Source organism: Aricia agestis, chromosome 4 (genome assembly GCF_905147365.1).
Source record: "Aricia agestis chromosome 4, ilAriAges1.1, whole genome shotgun sequence".
NCBI lineage: Eukaryota > Metazoa > Arthropoda > Insecta > Lepidoptera > Lycaenidae > Aricia > Aricia agestis.
The window spans coordinates 11,599,476-11,624,968 of record NC_056409.1 but is presented as its reverse complement, the minus strand read 5'-3'; the positions used below and the strand labels follow the sequence as shown (position 1 = coordinate 11,624,968).

General features: G+C 36.4%; 1 protein-coding gene across 10 annotated transcripts in view; it reads left to right on the top strand.

Moving 5' to 3' along the window:
• The first annotated feature begins 7,540 nt into the window (after window positions 1-7,540).
• LOC121725881 (neurexin-1) overlaps window positions 7,541-25,493 on the top strand; it is a 120,308-nt gene continuing 102,355 nt past the window's right edge. For all 10 annotated transcript variants that reach the window (XM_042113031.1, XM_042113038.1, XM_042113037.1 and 7 more), the window contains exons 1-3: window positions 7,541-7,712; window positions 22,877-23,263; window positions 25,179-25,312. In XM_042113031.1, coding sequence (XP_041968965.1) covers window positions 22,937-23,263; window positions 25,179-25,312 — 461 coding nt within the window. In that variant the 5' untranslated portion in view covers window positions 7,541-7,712; window positions 22,877-22,936. The remainder of the gene's footprint in view (window positions 7,713-22,876; window positions 23,264-25,178; window positions 25,313-25,493) is intronic.

Below are 25,493 nucleotides of genomic sequence, written 5' to 3'. Positions count from 1 at the left end.
GCTAAGCGTTTTTAATCCGGAAATTTTGATATCAAAGATGCACGTCGCTCTGGTCGCCCTGTTACGGACAAAACTGATGCCATTTTTGAAAAAGTGGAGCAAGATCGGCATATTAGTAGTTACGATGTAGCTGAAGAACACAATTGAACACAAAATGGTTATGGCGCATTTGAAAAAAGCTGGGTACACAAAAAAGCTCGACATTTGGGTGCCTCATGAGCTCACTGAAAGAAACCTAATTTGTGATTCTTTATTACGACGTAATAAAAACCGATCCATTTTTGAAGAAGCTGATAACTGGTGATGAAAAGTGAATCACGTACGACAAGAACGTGCGAAAAAGATCGTGGTCAAAGGCCGGTCAGGCTTCACAGACTGTGGTGAAACCCGGGTTAACTCGCAACAAGGTGATGCTGTGTGTGTGGTGGGATTGGAAGGGCATTATTCATTATGAGCTGTTACCGCCAGGCAGGACCATCGATTCTGAACTGTACTGCAAACAACTGATGAGATTAAAGCAAGAAGTTGAGAGAAAACGGCCGGAATTCATCAACAGAAGGGGTGTGGTCACCATAGACCTCACACATCTTTAGCCACTCAGCAAAAATCACGGGAGTTTGCCTGGGAGGTGTTAATGCATCCGCCGCATAGTCCTGACCTTGCACCTTCAGATTTCCACCTGTTTTGGTCGCTGCAGAATTCCTAAGGCAGTGTCAGGTTGATATCACAAGAGGACTGCCAAAACCACTTGTCGCAGTTTTTTCATCAGAAGCCCCAACATTTTGGCAAAACAAGACAAGATGGCAAAAAGTTATCGAACAAAATGGCACCTAGATATATTTTAGTCAATTGTAAATAAACTTTACAAAAAAAAAAAACTTTTGAATTTTTATATAAAATGCGAAGAAACTTTTTCCCCAACCTAATATTATGATGTGAGTAAAAATCTAAGGGTACCGGGTGGGTTGCACGGTGCACCAGAGGCATTGTAGTTAATGCACTGACCTCCATTATACAAGTAGGGGAGCCCAGCTCAAAGCGGCCATAGGAGGCAAAGCGCCGAAAAAAACCACCCTTAAGGCCCTGTATTCCCAAAAACGGACGATTTTCAAGATTTAAAAGTGACAGTAGACACAAAAGTATAGTAATTTAAATTCTGAAAAAAATATATGTGTTGGATCTAACACAGTGGAATTTATATACCATTACACAATATCATGAATTTCACTCGATAGAAAGAAATCCCAAACTTACCTCTTCTTTTACCGAATTTTCCATACTATGTCCAAATTATTTGGAATTTTCAGATAATTTTTGCACTAAATTAAAGACAAAGAATATATCTAGGGCGATTCGTTTTTTTGACTCGACTTAATTGATGTATAAAAAAACGACGATCAAAAAACTATAAAATAGCAGGCGCAAAGGTTCGGCTGGTACGCTTTCAGTCACACACTTTGCGCCTGCTATTTTATAGTTTTTGATCGTTATTTTTTTATACATCAATTAAATCGAGTCAAAAAAACGAATCACCCTAGATATATTCTTTGTCTTTAATTCAGTGCAAAAATTATCTGAAAATTCCAAATAATGTGGACATAGTATGGAAAATTCGTTAAAAGAAGAGGTAAGTTTGGGATTTTTTTCTATCGAGTGAAGTTCATGATATTGTGTAATGGAATATAAATTCCACTGTGTTAGATCCTTAACTAACACATATATTTTTTTCAGAATTTAAATTACTATATTTTTGTGTCTACTGTCACTTTTAAATCTTGAAAATCGTCCGTTTTTGGGAATACAGGGCATTAATATTTCGGTTATTTATAATGGCAGAGCAACGTTGCTGCTCTGGCACATAGTGAACGTCGCGCCCCGCCCCGCGCAGTGATGCGGTAGCGATTGGGGAAGGCGCGAGCTTGTAGCGCCAAAAATATTGGAATTGCACGTTTTATAAAAAAAAATGCAAGATAAATTCTTCCTGTTTTAATTATTTTCTTGTATATTTGAATGCTTCTATTTTCCCGGTATCGTTGCTTATCTATTTAGCTTTATCTATGTTGATTTTATTAAAGTATGATAAAAAATGCGAAAGAAAATTATGTTTAAAACAGAACGGTTGCCAAAGGGCAAAGCGGACCGGGCAAAGCGGCCCATAGGCCGCTAAGCTAAATGATAGTTTTTATATGATAATTACTTAAAACTATTATTAGATGGTGAACAAACTTATCAAAAGAAAAGTATCCGGGGGTCATGGGAAGAGACTACAATGGCGCGAGCTATTAAATATGTTCAATAAAATCGGGGTTCAGTCAAATTAGTAGAAAACAAACACATGGTCATACTTTAAGGAGACATTTAAAACAGGAATATATCGATAAAACTAAGTTTTATTGATATATTTTGACTATTTTTATTTTAGAAGACTTGAATATTTTTTATAAAAAAATATTGTGATTATTGGAAGATAAACTCCTGTCAAGAAACCTCAGAAACCGAGCAGAAGCGATATAAGTAGCAGTTTACAGAATGGGCATTGTCCAAAAAAAATCACATGTACTTTTTCTATTTTTTTTTTCGTTAAAATAGAGTATTTTAAGAATATAAATTAAATAATTTTAAAATTCATTGGCTAGTTTTTTCTCAATAAACTTTTAAAGTTTCGCTCTGACGTCATCATCGGCGGACAATTGACCTCTGCAGTATGTTTTAAATTTCCTTTCAATCTTATTTATAATGGCTGGTTCGTCAAATGCAAGTTATCATCATGTGAAAGCGAATACGAGAAGCTTACCAAAAGTTCGAAACGTAATGTTGGTCGAATTCATTGATAATTTAACGCCATTGAAGGTCAAACTAAGGTTAAACATATTTGTTCAAAAATCTAAGTAACTAATGGGTATTTTTTTCGTTTATATATAGAAAAACGATCACTGACCTTATTCCTCGAAATGTTTTTGTAATGAGCAAAATTAAAAAAAAATGGACAATCCCCATTGTTTTTGATAAATACCTATTTTTGAACATTTCAGCATTCATTTTATAAAAAAAATAATTATTTAATAGAAAAAAAAACCATTTCGTGTGAACATTTGGGCTGGCCACGTTGCCCTTACCCCTATGGCCGCTTTAGGCGGGCCCTCGGGCAAAGCGGTTTTTTGACAGGTTGTCGTAATATGTGAATCATGAGCTAATTTTAAGATTTGGGTAAATATGAATCACACATAGCAGAAATATAATAAATGCACTATCTACTAGCACATTTTTTATTTTTAAATATATAATATTTCGTCTTTTTTTCAAATTGAAAGTTAAGGTGGCCACTTTGAGCTGACCTCCCCTATAATATAATGGAGGTCAGTGAGTTAATGTCAAATATGGCGTCCATTATTGACTTTATACATTTGACAGTTTATTTGACATTTTGTTATAGTCAAAGTTAAAGCTAGGATCAAGAGTACGGTAATTAAAGTTACTGAATAAGAACTGCCCCGGGGCAGGGCAGGCCGAATGGATACGGAAATAGCTGAACAAAACCAATGATTCACGAAGCACGTGGACTTAGTACTAGTGCAATACGTAGTTTATATTCTTAATTTAAACTTCGGTTATTTTCTTATCCGTTCGGCCCGCCCTGCCTGCCATGCACCGGAGCTTCTAGATGCTGAAACACTTATAGTTAAAGTGCAACCTACCCTAACTTAGTAGTAAATATTTTTTTAAGCCTGCCTGCCGCGAAATAAACTCACTTGCAATATAATAATTTTATTCGACTACGATGAATCTAAAATCAACTGTATTGATTTTGTGTTAAGTTAATAATTTAAAAAAATCGGCCATTGTGCGAGTCAGACTTGTGCTCGAAGGATTCCGTACCGTTATAGAGCGAAATGTGTTTTTTTGTATGGAAACCCCCCCTTAATTATTTATTTTATTTTAATTTTATTAAATATTAAAGTACACATTTAATTGAGAATTTTATGAAAATTCCAAGTGTCTACATGTTGCCATTATGTTTTTTTTTAATTATGGAAAACAAAATTAAATATGAACTTTATTTGGTTTTTAGTATTTGATATTATAGCGGCAACAGAAATACAAAATCTGTGAAAATTTCAGAAGTCTAGCTATAGCGGTTTTTGAGATACAGCCGGGAGACAGACTGACAGACGGACAGACATCGAAGTCTCAGTAATAGGGTCCCGTTTTTACCCTTTGGGTACGGAACCCTGAAAATAACCTAATAGTTTAAAGTTTAAAATTGGAATAATTGTAACGCGGTAAATACACGAAGCTACGTCGGAGATTGGTTATGAAATGGGTTATCGTGGTTATTACGAATCTGATGTATGAAGTTGAATACGATGGTAACAAGGGTCTGACGTGACCCATAGCAACGGACCCCTGGGACGGATGTCGGATAGTGCAAACCAACTTTGACTTCCTTTGTGTTTTCAAAACAAAAACCTATTATAATTGAGCGCTCACGTAGAAATCATTCATCTATATCGAAATGTATTATGTACAGCTGGTTAAGAAACATTTGCTCTTATGTCGGTTTTCTGAGGTTTATCTAGTCAGTAACTCCTCTAAAAAACCCCACCACAGAAACCGAGTAAAGAAACCTATAAAGCATTTTTTAGGGTTCCGTACCCAAATTACTGAGATTTCAATGTCTGTCCGTCTCCCGTCTGTCTGTCTGTATGTATGTCTTCAGGCTGTAACTCAAGAACGGTAATAGCTAGAGAGTTAAAATTTTCACAGATCATGTATATATACGCGCTATAACACGCTTTAATAACAAATAGGTACTAAAAACAAAATAAATTAAATATTTAAGGGGGGCTCCCATACAACAAACGTCATTTTTCAAACATTTTTTGCTCGATATCAATGATGACAACAGATTGGCACTTGCATTTGTCATTATGGCATTAATTGTATTTATACTTTGATACTTAATAATAAAATTTAAATAAAATCCCATACAAAAATCACATTTTTTTTACTATTTTTGCTCTATAATGGTGCGGAACCCTTCGTGCGCGAGTCCAACTCGCACTTGGCCGATTTTTTCTATTTTTTTTATGAATATTATATTTCGCTGAAATAATAAAAAAAACTACAGAACGGATCAAATCGGGCAAAGTGGCAGTTTTAGATCGATTAGATCGGCGTTAGCGATTTTAGGCTCTTTTTATTTCGTTACAACTTTATAAACTTGTGGTAAATACAAAACGCTCTGTCGCGCGGATGCATATAAATCTAAGGCCTATTGCAAATTATTATTCTTGTAGGTCTTAACCATAAGTCGTATCCCGTGGCTGTGCCTTAAGCGGAAGGGCAGGAACACCGTTGGGGTTTTAGTGGGTATGCCCGGGCGCGGCCCTCCGCCCCCAGGGAGTCCCACATACCCCGGTAGCCCTCCCCAGACTGCCGGGGAAGCGTAAACGCATTTCCCCATCAAAAAAAAAAGGTCTTAACCATAAGTACCTTTAGTACTGAAGGAAAGTAAAATAAGTTATTTAACCCATCAATCCCCAAGCGGCAGCCGGCTGCCACATAACAATCGAAAATCTATTGTGTCTGCGATACGCGCGATGGAGGTTATACGGCGATATTGCACGCAATTTTAGTACGTCAAAAAAAGCCTCGTAATATACCAACATGCCTAATAATCTATTTGTCTTCCGACATCGGGCGGATAATACAGATTACAGTAACAGTTGTGTGTCCCATTGAGATCAAGACAAGTCTATTATAATGTTGATTAATCGTGTAGTTAAGTTTCAAGAGGTACTAGACATTCTCATATCCTGAATGTAATACATACATGTTTAAGTATGACATAATATGGTCTATTAGCTTTGTCCACACTGTGCCTTTGTCTGTTCGTCAAGGGCATGCGTTATAGCGCAGTCAAGCGAACGTGAGGCATGCCCGCGACGCATGCCCTCTGACGCATTCCATTATTGAATGCGCCAATATGAAAGTTGAATCGAAAATTGAAGATGAAAGTGCACAGTGTGGACATAGCTATTGACTGCACCACGAGGCAAGTCACTTCATCTTAAATGTATGGGTGACTAGTGACTACTGACTACTGACTAGCCTCAGTAGTAACCAGTGTGTATCCATTCAATAGGACCATATTTTCTTTTCTTTCCCGACTTCAAAAAAAGGAGGTTATCAATTCGACGCGTATAATGTTATGTATGTAATATTTCCAAAACTGCCCAATTTTCGTATATGTTAGTCTATATCAGCGTCTGAACAAAATATGTAAGTACCAAATTTCAAAAGTATATGTATAATTGTATATAATATTATGTATGTTTTTATGTTTGTGTCCGTATATCTCTGGACTAGGTATTGTTCAACTTAGGGAATAGTGCAAGTTTCATCATAGTGAGTTTTAATTCTCAATTACGTACAATTTTGAAGTCGGTTATATCTTTACCCATCAATCCCCAAGCGGCACCCGGCTGTCGCATAACAATTGAAAGTCTGTTGTGTCTGCGATTCCCACGATCGAGGTACTAAAATACAGTTTAAGAATTAGGAAAATAGTTATGGGCAAACTTTACTGGCAGGTCTCTACTTAGTACCAGATGACGCTCGCAACTCCGTTGCGCCAAAATTCGAGTAACCGTATTCGAGGAACCGTACATTTTTCCGGGATAAAAGTATCCTTTCTCGGGACTCCAAGTATTTCCATACCAAATTTCAGTAAAATCGGTCCAGCCAACACTTTCGCATTAATAATATTAGTATGATTGCAAAATGTATTATCGCATTCTTTCCATTACATTAAGCATAACATTTTTTATAGGCGACTTAGCTTAGGTGGGTGGTATTTGTCTCTGAAGCGGATTTCTTAATTTCTTACTGCAGTTCGGGTTGAAGGATTTTGTTCAAGAAAATCAACACTTTTTCAGGATGATTTGCCTCCTTGTACCAACTATTGATTGAATCTTGATATTTTTATGAAGGTGCTAAATATCGTTTAGTTACTGCGTGAAGTTCGCAATGCTCCCGATATCGGAGCGGCAATGGATTATACAGTTACGATCTCGTGTCATCGGGGAGCGTAGGAAGTACAAGCGTACAAAGTGCGAGCCTTTTGTCTCATATTAGGCTCGTTTCAAATGGTGCGACTCGTTGAACGGAAACCCAAGTTTATATACATCTTCATGGATTTTGATTAGTGATTACTAGCTAGTATACCTCTTAATTGTAAACTTAATAAGCGTCTTTCAAATGATTCAAGAACGAAAGTATTTTTGGCAATATTAAATACACTATGGTTTTTAAAAATGGGTAGGTAAGAAAGTAGTTAAGTAACGATTGAATAAACACCTAAATAACACCCAGTTCCTCTACTGTCACCAAATATCAAGACGATTCACCTAACAAGTAGTATCATAAGGATTTACATTTGGTGAAAATTGTTCGTGTCGCGGTGGGCAGAGTGGGCTTTATCCGCAGGGCGGATTGCGCGCGCAGCCCGCCGCCATTTGTGGCTGCAGTCGTACTCAGCGCGCCCGACTCGCGCCATGCGTCCCACAACTTAATTCAATTACATAATCTACCCATTCATTCACTCCTTTTTTTAATTACTATAACCGTGCGCGTACCGTGTTCGTAATAGTGAACGCCTGTGATTGATTCTGTGCCGTGGATGCGGACGGCGGGAGATGGACATAGAATAGGTACGCTCTATAATACTTATACGTATCTCGAAGCACGCTACGCTACGTCTCCAGTACCAGCTACAACCTCATTGTGATTTCAAATCTGGAAGGAATTATTCGTTTTTCTGTTGATTTTCCTGTTGCAAGGTTCAGACGTTTTACATTTAGGCTCGTTTATTTACATCCACGATTCCCCATAGACAACATCGCTTGAGCATTTGTTGTTTCCGTGTCTACGGTATAGCTCCGTAATTATTTCAATGAAGCCTTGGGAATAGTATGTACTTCCATTTTACTTAATTATTTAATATTTTAAAATACCATAGTGGCCGTTAGTCTAAAATATTATGATAAATTTAAAACAAAACACTAAAACACTAACTATAGACCGTACACTCTGATTGTTATAATTACAGTAATCCTTATAGTATCAATATACTTATTAGATTATTCATTATCTGCCCACCTTTTGCTGCTTAAACTCTCGTAAAGATAGACAAAGAAGTAGTCTATTCTGCTACTTCTTGAGTTCGCTTTTTTTGGTCATTTTCTAAGTTGCTTAGCATTTTGGTTAAAATTAGGTACATTTTTTTTATGAAATAAGGGGGCAAACGAGCAAACGGGTCACCTGATGGAAAGCAACATCCGTCGCCCATGGACACTCGCAGCATCAGAAGAGCTGCAAGTGCGTTTCCTGCCTTTTAAGAGGGAATAGGGTAATAGGGGAGGGTAGGGAAGGGAATAGGGGAAGGTAGGGAAGGGAATAGGGGAGGGCAGGGAAGGGAATAGGGTAGGGGATTGGGCCTCCGGTAAACTCACTCACTCGGCGAAACACAGCGCAAGCGTTGTTTCACGCCGGTTTTCTGTGAGAACGTGGTATTTCTCCGGTCGAGCCGGCCCATTCCTGCCGAAGCATGGCTCTCCCACGTATAGATACATATGTTTACACATGCTACATGCTTTACATATGTTTAGACATAATTTAGTTAAAATAAGTGCAATCTTTACCTTAAGTATTGACTATTATTTATAGGTATAATATGTCAGTTTTACATTATGTGGAACTGTTATTTCAGAATTATAGGCCATCAAATTTTAATCTTAATCATAACCAGTTATGCTTGTCGATGCGCAGGAGCAAGGTACGCGTTATGATCAAAATAATGTTTTGATTTAGATTCAATTTGACAATTGACATATTGGAGTATCAATGTAGGCGGGCACAGAAAGTAAAAGGAATCCATAACTGTACGAACAAATGAAAATGCTGGAAACAGTTGTGAGCCCAATTTTGATGGCTTAACTGTTTCATTACAGTTTTGGCGGCCAATTTCCTTAGCCAGTACTCAAACCCACTGATTTTGGGAAGAAATCAAATAAAAAATCGGCCAAGTGCTAGTTGGACTCGGGCACTAAGGGTTCTGTACCATTGTAGAGTAAAAAATAGACAAAAATTGTGTTTATTGTATTGGAGCCCTCTTTATTATTTATTTTATTTTTATTATCAATTATTAAGGTATATATACAATTTCGTATTTTGTGAACATTTCAAGTAATAGGGTCTTAGTAATAGGGTCCCGTTTTTATCTTTTGGGTACTACGGAATCCTAAAAATAATGTTATTAAATTAGGGAAAGACCTTTTCTAAATTTCTTAATTAGTGTATTCTACGATCGTTATTATCCTTAAAAAACATAATAAGAAAGCAGTATTTGCAGCAAAAGAATTTTGGCGCGAGTAGTCTGTAGCGCAACATCTTGCTGGCTTCAGCTACGCTCCTGCTACGAGTAAGCTACGCACGTAGAATGCGCGTAGCAGAATAGTCTGAAATGGCCTCTAAGGCTCAATGTAGCCAATAACTCCCAAATATTAAACATAGAAAATTGGAAGAATTTTTATTGGAAATAATTTAATTGAATCTCTTTTATATTCTCTTTCACACACACACACACACACACACACACGCACTTACACAAGCACAAACACACCCACACAAACACACACACACACACACACACACACACACACACACACACACACACACACACACACACACAAACTTAATGTTGTTATAACTTGTTTCTTTGTGTAAATCTATCTCTTTCTTTCCTGTACTGTAACACTGTAATAGTTATGGAAGGGCGAGTCCACCTGACACAAGTGTCTCAAGATACTTACTAGGTGGATCTCATCTCTTTTATGTATGTAAAAAAATTGTGAAATAAGGAAATAAATTATTATTATTATTATTATTATTATTATTATAGAAAATTCAACCTTAACTCCAGAGCGTAACGCATACATTACTTCTGTGAGGCCAATCAGCGTTGGTCGGGCGCATCGACGCGAATTCGCGCGGATGCGCGCGCCTTTTTTAAATTCTCAGAAGTAGTAAAGTGCGTTAACGCTTTGGAGTTAAGGTTGATTTGTTGGTTTGTTATGTTCAGTTTTAGTAATTCGCTTCGATGGGCTTCGACTCTGCGCTAGTATAAATTGACCTTAAGGGTCAATTCAGACCGCAACGCGATGCGTAGATGTATTTCTAAGAGTGGGTTGCACCAGAGGCGTAGTTATAGTTAGTTATGATCAAAGTTATGGTTATTGTTAAGGCTAGCTTAACTTTGACCACAGATTTTGACAGATGTCTGTTGCATTTATTTTTTTATTAAAGCTACCGTTAATAGCATTAAGAGTATAAAAAATTGAATTATCCGTAAAAATCGTCAGGAAAAAATATCTGTTATAACAACACTTTGAGCCATAGTAAATTTTCACGAAAAAAATTTGATCGAAGTATGGTTATCGTTGAATATGGCGTCCTTAACCAACAATTTGACATTTTGCGTTGTAGTTATATTTACAGTTACAGTTAATGTAAATTGGTGCAACCCACCCTAAGTTTGTATTGATTTGACAGACTTGCATGACGTCTCACGCAATTGAAGTCTGTCAAATCCATACAAATTTAGAAATGCATCTACGCGTCACGTTGCGGTCTGAATTGACCCTTAGGGTTAATTTATACTAGCGCAGAGTCGAAGCGCATCGAAGCGAATTATTAAAACTGAATATAACAAATTCAACCTTACTTGTATTGACTCTAATACATTTAATTTTACGATTCGTCAAAATCGTTTTTGAATGGAGTTTATTGCATTATTCTCTTAAGAACAGTTTTATTGGAAATAATTCATTTGTTATTTAGGTACTACACGATAATAATAATTATCGTTTGTACTTTATATTTTTCAATAAACTTTTTTCATTCTATATATAATATGGAAAATTTCATTCTTTTATTAGAACTTTTGTCGTGTTGTCTCTATCGCGCTTTGCGGCGGTGGGAGTCTGAGATTGGTGAGACAGCAATACATTTTCAAATACCTATTTTCAATTTCTCTCGCCCCTGGTGTATCCTCTTAAGGGTGGTTGCACTCTGATGCAACCCACCCTTAATGTTTTTAAATCTTAGGCGTGGTTAAAGTTAAAGTTATCATCAAAGTTATGGTTATAGTTAAGGCTAACTTTAACTTTTACCACAGAATTTGACAGATGACAGCAGGTCCGACAAGACTTGAAATAAACGTGGGCCAACCAGCCAGCCAGCCAGCCAGCTTTACCAGCAGCGCCCCTGGCGCTGCTGGTAAAGGAAAACTGTCAAAAATGGCGTTTTTGTATGATGACAGCGTCAGTTCCCTTTTTCGCCACGTTCATCAAAGCCTTGTCGAGCTCAAAGTTATGGTTAAATATGGCGTCCATTTTTTACTTTAACCAAAGATTTGTCATTTTGCATTGTAGTTATAGTTAAAGTTGCAGTTATAGCTAAAGTAAGTTGGTGCAACCCACCCTAAAACATAAGCTATTTCATTTTTTAAAATGAGGAGCTCGAAGCAGTGTACTTTGACTCCCAACTGCAGTTAAACAAATGAAAAAAAAAATAATTCTGTACTTTTCCATGCTTATTGAATCAAAGAAAAATATTTATCAATAAAATCGGTGGCTACAAAGCAAATTTTCGTTCCAGTATTCTTGCAATGTTTGAAACAAAAAATAGCTCTACATTTTGGTCATAGCTTTTGTTGAGTGCTTTGAATAAAACGAGTGCTTTTAGGTCCTCGAATCCGGAAAAGGAATTTAGGAATAAATCGGATCAAGAAACCGTACTTGGGGCACTGGAATTAATCTCCTAAATAATGTACAAGCGCTGATTGATCGTATTTTTGTCGAGAGGTTTACATTTACATACGCGGATTAAATAAAACATAAAAAATGAAATTGAAATCAAGATAACGGTTCTCTTCCAAGTTCATCCTTACTAATATTAGAAAGGCGAAAGTGTGTCTGACTGTCTGTAAAAGCATTGATCGATATTCACATGTTACTTTATCCGTTCATTACCTATATGATATTTATTAACTAATTTATTAACGGAGAGTCACAGACGACTACTTGTGAATGCGTTAATAAGTGAAGCGAAAAATACGTTGCGCCAAAATTAATTTGAACCATACATTTTCCTGAGATAAAAAGTATGTCCTTTCTCGGGACTCCAAGTATCTCCATACCTTTCAGCAAAATCGGCTCAGTGGTTCGGGCGTGAAGAGGTAACAGACAGACCGACTGACAGATAGACACACTTTATTTTTTTTGTGAAATAAGGGGCCAAACGAGCAAACGGGTCACCTGATGAAAAGCAACTTCCGTCGCCCATGGACACTCGCAACATCAGAAGAGCTGTAGGTGCGTTGCCGGCCTTTTAAGAGGAAATAGGGGAAGGTAAGGAAGGAAATAGGGAAGGGTAGAGAAGAAAATAGGGTAGGGATTGGGCCTCCGGTAAACTTACTCACTCGGCGAAACACAGCGCAAGCGCTGTTTCACGCCGGTTTTATATGAGCCCGTGGTATTTCGCCGGTCAACCCGGCCCATTTGTGCCGAAGCATGGCTCTACCACGTAACGCGTAAGGTTCGCATTTATAATATTAAGTATGGATATCACAGATTTTTGCTGCATTCTCCATTCACGAATCCCGATCTGACGGTGACATAACATCTGAAACCAACGAAACAAGTAACCGCATTTGGGATATCGTCGATACAATCATATTAGTGTTGTGTCTCTCTGTATGTCACATAAACCTGTGAATTATTCAAAGAGGCACCAAAGTGCATTTCGCGGTCGGTATGCAGCAATCTGAACGTTTAGTCTGCGATTGTGGTTTCCAATTGTGGCATTCCGCGGGAAGCGAGGATTTGCTGAATATCAAGATGAGGAAATCGAACCCCGCTTACAATATTGACGGCTGATATTTATAGGATACAATCGAGTATGGATTTTCATGTTGGGTTCGATCGAGTTTAAGTTGTCATCAGACTCTCTCGTGCTATGGCTTATGCGATTCTTATTTTAACTTTTGTTTGCTGCAGCTACTTGTGTGCTTAAACTACATAAGCAATCGTTACGCGATCTTCATCTTTTCACTCAAATCCTCTAGCTTCCTTATTTAAAACAAAATCATCTGTCGCCTCATGATAATATGCGGCAAAATTATAATTTTGCGGATGCCGACTGTACGTAACCGCAAGCTTATGCCTTCTGTTTAATCGGATTATAACCTAACCAATTAGAAGATGTTTTCATAATCTTGTCAAAGTTTCTTTGTGAGAAATTTGACAAACAATGTACCTCTAGGTACTTACCTCGAAGCGCTCTGTATTACTTTTAAACAACCTTTGAAACATTTCTCTTATAACAAGCCGTATTTTCGCATTGTTTCGGAGTTTCTTACAAAATTTGGTATTTCGGTTCCATATTGTTATCAATTCTTTACCTTTTAATTTTTGGATTTGTTTTTCATAAACACCGACTTGAATTAAAGAAATGAGATAATTTTATGGTCTGGACTTAGCAGATGTTCTTTTTCCTGAAAAATATACGGTTCCCGTTTTTAATTCTTCAAGCCCCATAAGAACACCGGTGATCGCGACAACAATAGAATACAATAGCATTTCCTGGAATCCGCGATCAAAAGAATTTGGCCTTTTTTAAATTTCTAAATTTGAAAAGTGATAGTTTGAAGAATTTTGATTTTCGCGAAACGAAATACGACCAACCTCTTCTTTTGTCTGAATCAAAACATGTTACTACAATATGTTTTGATTCACTCATCAAAACAAAAAATAGGGTTTAGTCGTTGAAGTCGACAGATGTATAGTGTGACGGTTTTAGCTTCTTGTTTCGGCAAACAATTAGTATAGAATGGTGAAAACCAACAGACAATGTCCGTTGTTTGTGAACTTTGATGGTCGGGCCCGCTATATCAACTTTGTAGCATATTGTCCCCATTTAAAATGTATGGGTGTGTATTGTAGCAGAACAAGAACATAAACTATTTAATAGTAGTAGTTCTAAGTTTGATACTGTAAAAGCAAATTACTGACGAAGAAAATTTATAAATGTTTATTAATATTAGGGTTTTTAAAAGTTTATTAAATTTTAAAAGGAATTGAAACATGGATATGGCAACATTTTTATGGTAGCTTGGCGGTCTAATTCTCGTAACGAAGGTATCTAAATTACCTTATATGATATATATAATAGTGATGAATATCTAATACCGAAAGCGTTGCTAAATTCTAACCAATTTAAAGTGAAACATTATATTTCGTTTCATTAATTTAAAACTTTCATTTTTGTTAAAATGAACTCTAAATATTCCAATGGTAATATTAATTTTCATTGCTCAAAGTTTGTATACACTAATTAATAAAGAAGAGAGTCAAATGAAAATGAATGTTTAGAGAACAAAGCAAAAACAAAGAGAAACCAAATCAGAAAATTCCCAAAACATTATATTGAAGCCTCCGTACGTTCTGATTAATTACTATCTGGCTTGGAACTTGTTTTGTTTTGGTTTGTTTTTCTCTTTTAACTTGTTTGATAGGCATCATGTAACAAAAAACTAAACAAAACCTATGAACAGAACTACATTTTCGAATAGCATCGATAGTTTTTATGTTAGGTGGACATCAGGATTTGTTGTGAAACAAACTTAATCAAACGAGGTACGCTTTGAAACAACGTAGGAAGTATTTGAAAAAGTCTAAAATTAATAATAAAAGATCTCCTTATTTAAGAAGCAAGAAAATATATAAGTAGACATTACTCGTATTATGCAAAAATATATATTCTAAGTCTGTCATAACAATGGTATAAGCCGTTGTATTTTGTATGCCGCTTTCCTCAGACAAAGCCAATAGTTTTCGGAATTCAAGAGGTCACTATATAAAGAATAAAGACTTGGAAACACAAAAGACGATAAATTTTCAAGTAAAATAATTTTGCTCTCTTAGATAACTTGACTTCAATAGCAAATCGGAAAGCCGGTGGGAATCAGGATTTCCTACTGATTTTAGATTTCTCCAACGTAGAACGTCCGTATTTTATTTATTACGTTTGTACTTTGCTTTATTTGCAATATCTACATGCCTGCCAAGGGTAAACGTGAATGACCACGTAAGAATTTCTAGAAAAACTCAGTGCTTCGTAATCCTAAGGTCACAAAAACAATTTCAAATATCTCACTTTGAACAGGCTTTGTCCCAAAACGATTCAAATTTCGAAGCTTCTTAATCTTTTTACTTTCAACAGAAAGTTGGAAAAACTGATGTAAAATATTGCAAAGATTTAAACTTTTGATGTATTTTACGTGATAGAAGTATGGTCGAGTTTTAACAATTTATCATGATATGGATTGGGCATTGGGAAAGTTACTTAATTCACGAAAATACTAAGTAGCATCTTTCAGATAGAACTTAGATATTAACATTTCTGTTGTCGTAACGTGGCAATCTGTACTCCACAAGCTCTTCCCCCTGGATTGCGGCGTTAAAAATTATTACAATATTAAAGTAATGATCATCATTACTCATATCTTGATTTGAAATCTGAAGACATTATAAAGACCGTGGCCATTTCCATAGCGGGCGTTTCAAAGCCCTTAAAACCGTGGATTTGTCGTACCCTGGGGACAAAATCACAGCGTGAAGGCCGTTACAAAGCTCGTGTTTTTCTTCTAGATTAAATCTGACAGCGTTTTGCCATTATGGACTAGCAGCACTGAGACAAAAAATTACCACTTTGGGTTTGCCTTTAAAATGAATAACAACAAAAATATTAAAATAGTTGTCGACTTATAAATTACGAGCTTTTGCCCGCGGCTTCGCTCGCGTTAAGAAGTATTATTATATACAAACTTTTATCCCCTATTTGAACCCCTTGGGGTTGGAATTTATCAAAATCCTTTCTTAGCGGATGCCTACGTCATAACATCTACCTGCATGCCAAATTTCAGCCCGATCCGTCCAGTGGTTTGGCTGTGCGTTGATAGATCACTATGTCAATCAGTCAGTCAGTCACCTTTGAGTTTTATATATATATAGATATATTACATGTTTCCCACAGCCTCGTTGCGTCGATTTTGGTTACCTATAGGTTTAAATGGGGACAAATTGTGCGTATGAAGTATCTCTCCATACATCATAGTAGTTCGGTCCTTTAACCGTGCAGAAGTAAGAAAGACAGACACGATTTTGCTTATACATTATACATACAATACATAATTTAAATACATAATTAGAATTCTTAAAAACCCGTTAAGCCCAACTTTATCATGAAAAAATTTTAAATTACTTGTATGAAATGCTTTATTGAGTTCACAGCACGTGTTCGTTTCCCACGGCGTCGGTCGATACAGGCTGATCAATGGTCCGAAAGTAACAAGCCTTTATCGCGGTCACGTTACAAAGACGTAGCGAGTACCTTAGGTACTTAGGTACCTTATATTTTTACTTTGATGCCGTGGGGTGTAACTGTGTAAGCTTCAAAAATAAAATTGGGTTTATTACGTTATCACAGTAACCACTAAAAGATCCTCATGAGTCGCAGTGACGTCAGGGCTACAACGACCTGCCTTCTTTAAAAAAAAATACTTATATTTTCTTACACTTTTATTTCCTCAAAAACCTAATAGTCAGGGTTCCCTAGAACATTTTTTTTATTACTATCAAGCTAATTTTTATTTTATGTAAGTACCTTCATTTTGATAAGCCAACATCATTTTTATCTGCGAAAAAATTTGAAAGTGGTAGCTAACAGAGTTAGAAAGGATTTTAAACTTTGATTTGATTTTCCTAAAATATGGACTGTTCTATTTGTAAAACAATGTTACTCTTAAATTATATAACTATTAACCTATCAATATACAAAATTTAGGCTGCGTTTCCACTGAAGCGGAGCGGAGCTAAGCGGTGCCGAATTGACAAATCACCATGCTCGAAATCTTCGCTGTCATTCTGGAATAGCACGATTGGTCAATTCGGGCACCGCTAAGCTCCGCTCCGCTTCAGTGGAAACGCATCCTAACTGGTTAGGGTTCCGTTTTAGGATACTGTAATCAACAAAACTTTGTTGACTTTCAAGATTTTTCGCCGATAAAAATGTTGTTCGTCTTATCAAAATGAAGCTACTCACAAAAAAATTAGCTTGATAGAATTTAAAAAAATGTTCTAGGGAACCCTGACTATAACATCATTAAATTATAGAGAAGACAACTAACATATTGAAACACAACCAAAACTCCAATTTCACTACAGCTAAATATGTATAAATGTTGAAGTACCCATATAATTGAGCATTTTGTAAAAATTGCAAATGTCTACATAATTATTGCCATTATGGATTACGAGCCTCAAGTTGCTCCGTAGCAAACTGAAGTTCACAATACAATATGTTGTATTGTGAACTTCAGTTTGCTACGAGCTGCTACGCCGCTGCTATACGGAGCATTGGACTGTATTACATATAATAATATTTAAAGTTAAGTAAAACGAAGTTCTTACTTTTTTAAGACAACCTATAAAATTTGAAAAACAATTTTTCACTACAATATGCCCCATATATCATGAGTTCAAATTTTTTTTCTCCAACTTTTGAAAACAAACATTTTTTTCTCTGACTTCATACTAATCTGACCTATTTCATAAGAAAATCGTTATAACTTCTAAACTTTCTGACTTAGAGCATTGAAGTAAAAGAATTTATTTAAGATGAAAACCTTCTCTATCTTAAAAAAAAAAACAGTTTAACGCGCTAGATTTTAACAAAAAGTCACTAATTAAAAAATACACATTTTTTTCTTAAACTTTGGTTTTTCTATGTTTAATTCCACGAAATTTATAACATATTGCCTGTGTAAGCGTAGTCCACAAGTTTAGGCTCTATCAAATGAGACGTTTTTTATCTTCATAGGATATTTACATGAGAAGTACCTGGTCAGATTATTGTGAAAGCCCGAGAAAAACTAAAATGACTGCCATTTTACAACCGTGAGAGAGAGAAAAAATTTGAGAGCTAATTTGTCGATAAAATAGATCATGACATTAAAGGATCGGACACCGGTGTCGGGTCACATTGTATATGTAATGCCACTTACACTGCTATTTCAGTTGTCATGATTTAATATTGTTCGTAAATTATTCAACTCCTATAACAGCCAATTTTCTGGTCATAACAGAAACGTTGTCTTAAAATAAAATAAATATTTATTAATTAACAGTAAAATAAATATTTATTAATTAAAAGATAAAATAAAAATGTCATCCGAATCGGTTTAGTGCTTTGATTGCGAACCGACAGACACAGACACATTTTCGCATTTCTTCTATTAGTATGGATGACATGCTGTATATGATTTCGAAAGAAAGTCAAGTAGGTTTAGGCTAAGTAAATGTATACAAGAATATACGGTTCAACAATAGGACAAAAGTGGCACAGGTCAAAATATATAAAAGCGATGCAATGAAAATACGGGCTTAGAGTTCGTTAACCTAAAAAAGTGCATGTAATCATGACCTCGTTTTGACGGGTGAACAAGTTAGTGCTTCATAAACAGTTCACGACTAACTTAGAACAGTCAATGAAACTTAACACTGTCAGGTCAAACGCCAACTTATTCTCCACTTAAAAATAGTTACGTTTTAGCGCAGGGATCACCAATTAGTTTCGCTGGGGGTCCATTTTAAGAAATGAAATGATCTTCGTGGTCCACATATTTTATATTTAAAAAATATTTGTAATTACGGAAATTACAATGACCGTACTCGTATTCATTTACATATCACCAATGACAAAAGTGTCAATTTTTATTGCTTGTTTGGTAAATCCTAGAGATGTTCATCAGTAAGTCGAGACCAACATTTATTTTTAACGAAGTTCATCTTTGAAAATGCTTGGTCCGCACACAATGAGTCCCTGTTTTAGCGTAACAATTTTAAAGCGAAGCGAGCCTATTTTGAGTCCAGTTAAATAATCATTCTCAGAACTTATTTAATTGATGTGTTTAGATATTTTTAGATTTTTAAAAGAAGGATATAAAGAAAGTCAAAATAGATTTTTTTTGTTTGCAATTATTAATTCAAAAGCGCAACGATCAATCGGAAATAAGTGGCCGCTTAAGAAGCTATAAAATTTTATTTAAAGTTCCACAGCGGTATTTGAGTTTTAAAATAAAGCCTTTTTTCAAAGCATATTCTAAAAGTATTCCAAGGGGAGAGCGATATCCTGATTAGTGTGTTCCAGCTCATCTGACGACGGCCTACTTTCGTCGTGCTTCGGCCGCTGCCTTTGTCCGCTAAAGTGCCTTTTACCTACACAAGAAACATTTGCACGAGTACCTTGGCAGAGATAGTCGAAAAGTTGGACCATTAAAGTTTTCATCGTTACATTCGGTCCCAGTTTTTGCTTCGTTAGTGAAGAAGTTCTCGTTAAGAAGCATTTGTTTTTGTTGATTTGAAGTTTTTAATTGCTCGTGCTTTGTGCTTGTCGCTAATTGAATGAGGAACGATGTCAAAGATTCCGGCTTCGAGATGAAAAATTAAAATACTTACTGGTTAATTTAAACAATATTCCAAATTGTAAAATAATAAAAGCTTCATTTACAAGTCGACTGCTCCTAGGTAGACTATCGTAACATCAAAAAGACAACTTTACATGAGGAGCGTTTGAAGTTGCAAATTTGAACCACGACTTCATTTTTCAACCGATTGTTATGTGTTGTTGTTATGTTGTGTTAGGTATTAACTTATGCAACAAAATACTATATTATATGTTTGGTTTAGCTGAAATTGTTGTTGCGATATTATTCTTTGGGAAATCTACAACGAAAATTATTGCAACTAACAGTAACGACAGTTTACGTTGAAATTTTTTCTTGGTAAAATATAGTAACGTTTACTTACCATACTATACAGGGGACTTCTTTAACGTTTTTGTGCAGTATGTAAGACATATCTTCATTTACAGCGGAATAACCAAATTCGAATTTATAGTATGTTTGATAAAATGAATTGTTATAAATTATCGTTTCAAAAAAATATAATATGTTTACCTTTAAAAGTGTGTTTTAAATTTTAGAAGCAGGTCATTGACACGATTTATACAAATGATGTGCAAAAAAAGTGCTAAAATATAGTATGTAATCAGTTAAGTTGGCTTGCAAAGCTTCAATAATAAAAAAGGACTGCTCTATGAAATAATGGAATTTTCTAACATTCTTAAAAATCTATATGATATGATGTATAACTTAAAATATGAGATAAGTATTCATCGTAATCCATACTTCAATACTAATATAATAAATGCGAAAATGTGTCTTTGTCGTTACTTCTTTACACCCAAACGAGGACAATTGTTTGATTTCCTGAAATTTGGTACGAAGATACTTGGGAGTCCTGGAAAATGACATAGGATACTTTCTATACTGGTAAAATATACGGCCTTCGCAAAACAAATGAATTTTTTGCGTTAGATGTTGTGGGCATCATCTAGAAAATCGAAACCATTGCTAGGTAATAGGTATATTATTTCATGTTGCGGATTGTTCTGAAGGCCTGTTGAGTCTACTATTACGAAAAATGGCTCCTGTGAACAAGATATTATCCGTAGAAGAATTGGGATGGCTAAGAGTGCTAAATCTCAAATGCGTAAAACCTGGTGTAACAAAAGGATTTCTTAAAAAATAAAACGAAAGTTGTTCATACTTTAGTATTTTCCATATTCCTTTACGGATCCAAGACATGGACTCTGAATTCTATAAGCCGCAGACACAACATAGGACGCCTTCGATAAGGAAAATGCGCCAAATTTTATGGACTTCTTTTAGAACTAACGCTTCCGTCCTGGCTAATCTAAACATAAAAACAAGGCTCTCTACCATCTGCCTCAATATATCTTACAATACTATGGACACATAGCCAGAAAGAAAGGAGATAATTTTAAAATAGTCACTGGCGAGACTGAGGGAGAAAGACCTCGGGCCGCAGTCCCAATCGTTAAGACTAACGATTGGGACTGCTCCTATTAAATCAACATCACAATTAATGAGTCCAAATAAATCAATTAAAAAAAAACCAGGCTCTTCGAGTGGCGAAAAATAGGAAAGAAAAGCTGGCGTAACATCATTAGGAGGAAGGTCATAGAAAGGAGAAGTCACGACCCTCTGACATGAGGAATATGACTATATGAAGAGGATCATTTGGGATACTATACTAGTTCCTGAAAGTTTCCTGACCAAAAAAAGAAATCATGAAACATAAATCAAGTACAATCTATATCCATACTGATATTATTATGGAAATATACAATATACATGTATACTTTTACACTATATTAATGTAAAAGTATGTTTGTCTATCTGTGTATGCGTATGTTACCACCTCACGTCCAAACCGCTAAACCAATTTTTCTGATCTTTGGTATGGGGATAACTTGAATCCCGGGAAAGATCATGAGATACTTATCATCCCCAAAAATGTTCCGTTCTCGGGCGATAAATGTCTAAAGCCAAGTTAACCTTAAATAAGTTTAGTATTCGAGCGAGATAGTACACAAGGCGAAGATTCGGCCTCACGTGGAATACTGTTCTTATGGGCACGGGCGACAAAACCAACTATTACCAACTATTCCCTCTGGATAGTAATCAACGAAGGATAGCTTGGATTGTAGACAGCCATAGTGTTTCAAACAAGCTAGACCCCTTGGCATTACCCTCAAATGTGGCTTCGCTCTACATCTTCTATCAGCTGCTGTATTAATGGGAGGTACTCCGAAGAATTATTGTTCGTAATCGCACCTCCTGCAACATTTCGCCATCGTTCCACGGGAAAATATACCATCCTCATCACCTTGATGATTCTTTCACAGTAAAACTGAAACAATCATCCGGCGTAGACAATCGCTACTGATAAATACGATGTGTAAATTCGGGTATCTGCTCCCGTATTACTCCGCGTAGACTATTGCTACGGGACTAACGATAAATAACGTCGGAGGCGTTTGAAACATACTACAGTTTACGTTTAGAAAAAGGCAGTTGTAGTTCGAATTTAATACTTTTTCTTGAGGATCTAAAAGATCCAACTTAAATATATGCATTTTCGCAATAAAACGAATTTTGCCATTTTGTGGCTTACGATAGTCTACCTAGGAGCAGTCGAAATACTGTTGGCCTCAAGATCAAGATGTTGGCATCGCTCAAACTGACTTTTTTTGTTAATTTACATTACAATCACCCACTTTTATTTTCTAAAAATGTAAAAATCAATTCCGGGGGACACGATGCCCAAAATAGCCTGAATATGAATATTGACGCTTAAATCCCCTTCAGACCAACTTGTTTATCAGGGTTCCGTACCCAAAGGGTAAAAACGGGACCCTATTACTGAGACTTGGATTTGGATTGAGACTGTCCGTCTGTCCGTCTGTCTCCAGGCTCTTACTCAAGAACGGTAATAGCTAGAGAGTTGAAAATTTTACAGATTATGTATTTCTGTTGCCACTATAACAACAAATACTAAAAACAAAATAAATCTAATATTTAATCCCATACAACAAACGTGATTTTCTTAACGTTTTTTGCTCGGTATTAATGATGACAACAGGTAGCCACCTCAAATGTTCACAAATTACTCAGTTTTATTTGTAAGTAAGCCCAACTCGCACTTGGTCTATTTTATTTTTAAATTACACGAACTTAACACGCTGGAAACAAGCAAAGGTAGAAAACACGTGACTCGTTTCCTACATCGAACAAGATCGTAACGGTCTAATTAAGTTTTCTTTGTTCCAGGAACACAAGACATGAAACGAAAAAGGTCGTACACATCGGGCGCCGCTTGGTGACGTCACTATGTCAGCAGACCTCAGGACTATGCGTTACGTTCTAGTCTGCCTCCTCTCGCTGACCTTCAATAGCTTCGCCTTCGTTCTAGACAAGCAGAACCCGTACTCGCAGTTCCGGAAATGGAACGTCGGCCTAAACGGCACCCTGGAACTAGAGTTTAAGACCGACCAGCCCAACGGTCTACTCTTGTACACCGACGACGGCGGCACATACGACTTTTTCGAGCTGAAACTCGTCAACGGGGCGCTAAGGCTGAGGTATAATTTGGGTGGGGGAGCTCAAATTATAACAGTAGGAAGCAATTTGAACGATGGCCACTGGCACAAAGTTCAGGTGAGCCATTTAATGTATCTTAAATGACTTTGTTTAATTTATTGATTCGACTTCCTTTGACGAAAATGTTTGAAGTTACGTTACTAAGTATATTCACGCGGTTATCGAACGTCGCATCAAATAACATCATTTGCTTGATTGGATAGTGTTGTTGTGTGTCTTTGTTGTGTATAATAATATTACATGTAATAACATTTGTAGTAAATTACTTTTAGCTACGAGTTCCTTTGTACGATAATGACGTTATTGTTATCAATGTAATGTCTAGACTCTAGATGTTTTTTCATGTTGAGCTAAAAATATATACTTAATGAAAAAAAATATAAACCTAAATACTTATAGAATTTATTAATATGGTCTAGGTACACTTGAAATACGAGGTCCTTTTAGGTCAAATTATTTCTTGTTGTAATGTTATAGACGGTTGACTAGACTGTTAATCATTGCTTCGTTAGACGCAACCAATCATTTAGCCGATGCAAGATGCATATAATATGTATGACGTATGTAGGTGATAGAACATGCATATCTCTCATTAATTTACTCATAGGCAAATTGCTAGTTATACGATACGGTGGACAGTTAAGGTAACATTGTGTATGCACAAACTATAAATTAACTAAACATTGTTTGATTCGGCTGACATAATTAGATTAAATTTGAAAATGGCTCGTAGAAAAAAAAAACGGCCAAGTGCGAGTCGGACTCGCGCACCGCGGGTTCCGACAGCTTAAAGGTATTATAGACCTGAGTATTTGGTATGAATTTCAATTTAATACCTCTACGCGTTTATGAGGAAATGGGTAGTAAGTTTAAAATTATTAAAAAAAAATATATTATGTGATGTAACTAAAAATTTATGGTTTTCGTAATTTTTCCTTTATCTATGCTATAAGACGTTGCTTCGTACCAAATTTCAAGATTCTGAGTTCACGGGAAGCACCCTGTAGGTTTTGATTCCCTTGCAAGTGTCGAAAATTTGCGGCATAAACGGCTGTATCTTTTGATTGCGTTGGCTTAGAAGTTTGATTTTTTCACAGCTTCAAGGGACAGTAGACCTGAGTAATTGATATAAATTTCAGCTTCATACCTCCACGCGTTCCTGAGAAAAAGGGTCTTGACAGACGGACGGACGGACAGACGGACAACAAAGTGATCCTATAAGGGTTCCGTTTTTTCCTTTTGAGGTACGGAACCCTAAAAAGCAAAAATATATTATGTTACTCGTAGTTACGAAAACTAGGAAGTTAATTTTTGATGCCAACTATTTAAGAACGCCTAGATTCTAAAATAATATTTTGTTCAATACTTAGTGTAAAATGTTATAGTTACGTCTGAAAATTCGTCTGGGCGTAGTAACATGATATTTTACAATTGAAAGTAGTTAGAGCAAGTATTTGGATAAAACTTCTTTAGAGCTATTTTTGACATGGGATAACTTGTTACTTCATTAGTCATTAAACACTACACAGTGATTACCTACAGTTTGGGATAGGATATAGAGGCTTTCCTTTACGTCTATAATAAATATTACGATATTTTTAACAATTTAGGCTGGCCGCATTAACGCGTTTTCCGTATTCGTTTTCCGTGTACGGAAATGCATGGAATCAGTAACTGACGCACACGTTCGCTTTTTCCGAATGGATTCGGTAAGTGCAAGTCGGCGCGTTCGCGCGTGAATATAACGATTTTTGCTAGTCGTAGAAATCGAATGCGGAAAACATGTGGCCAGGCTTGTAGACGTTTTATGTGACACGTACAGCTTTAGCATGTCCCTCGGGCTTCCTCATATCAAAGAGTTTTCGTGGTTGGATACCGCTGTCGATCCTGCCGCCACAGGAGATACAGCGTGCAGCGGTGGGAGTGTGTGGTGGGCCAAAGCCCGTTTAAATGACAGTTGTACGATGTCCAGGTGGCACGTCGGGACGAGCACACGTCGCTCACGGTGGACGGCATCGTGCAGCGGAAGACGTCGCGTGGCAAAGAATACGTCTTCGGCAAGTTCAACACCAACTCCGACGTCTTCGTTGGTGGCCTGCCTTCCTCGTAAGTATTGTTATTTTAGCAGTAGAACGCTCGTTGTCAATATGGCTTTTTTAAATAAATAAGGCGGAAAATAAGCAAACGGGTCACCTGATGAAAATCACTCGTCCATGGGTGACGGTAGCATTATATGAGCTAAAAGCTAAGAGTAGGTGCGTTGCCGGCCTTTTAAGAATACGCTCTC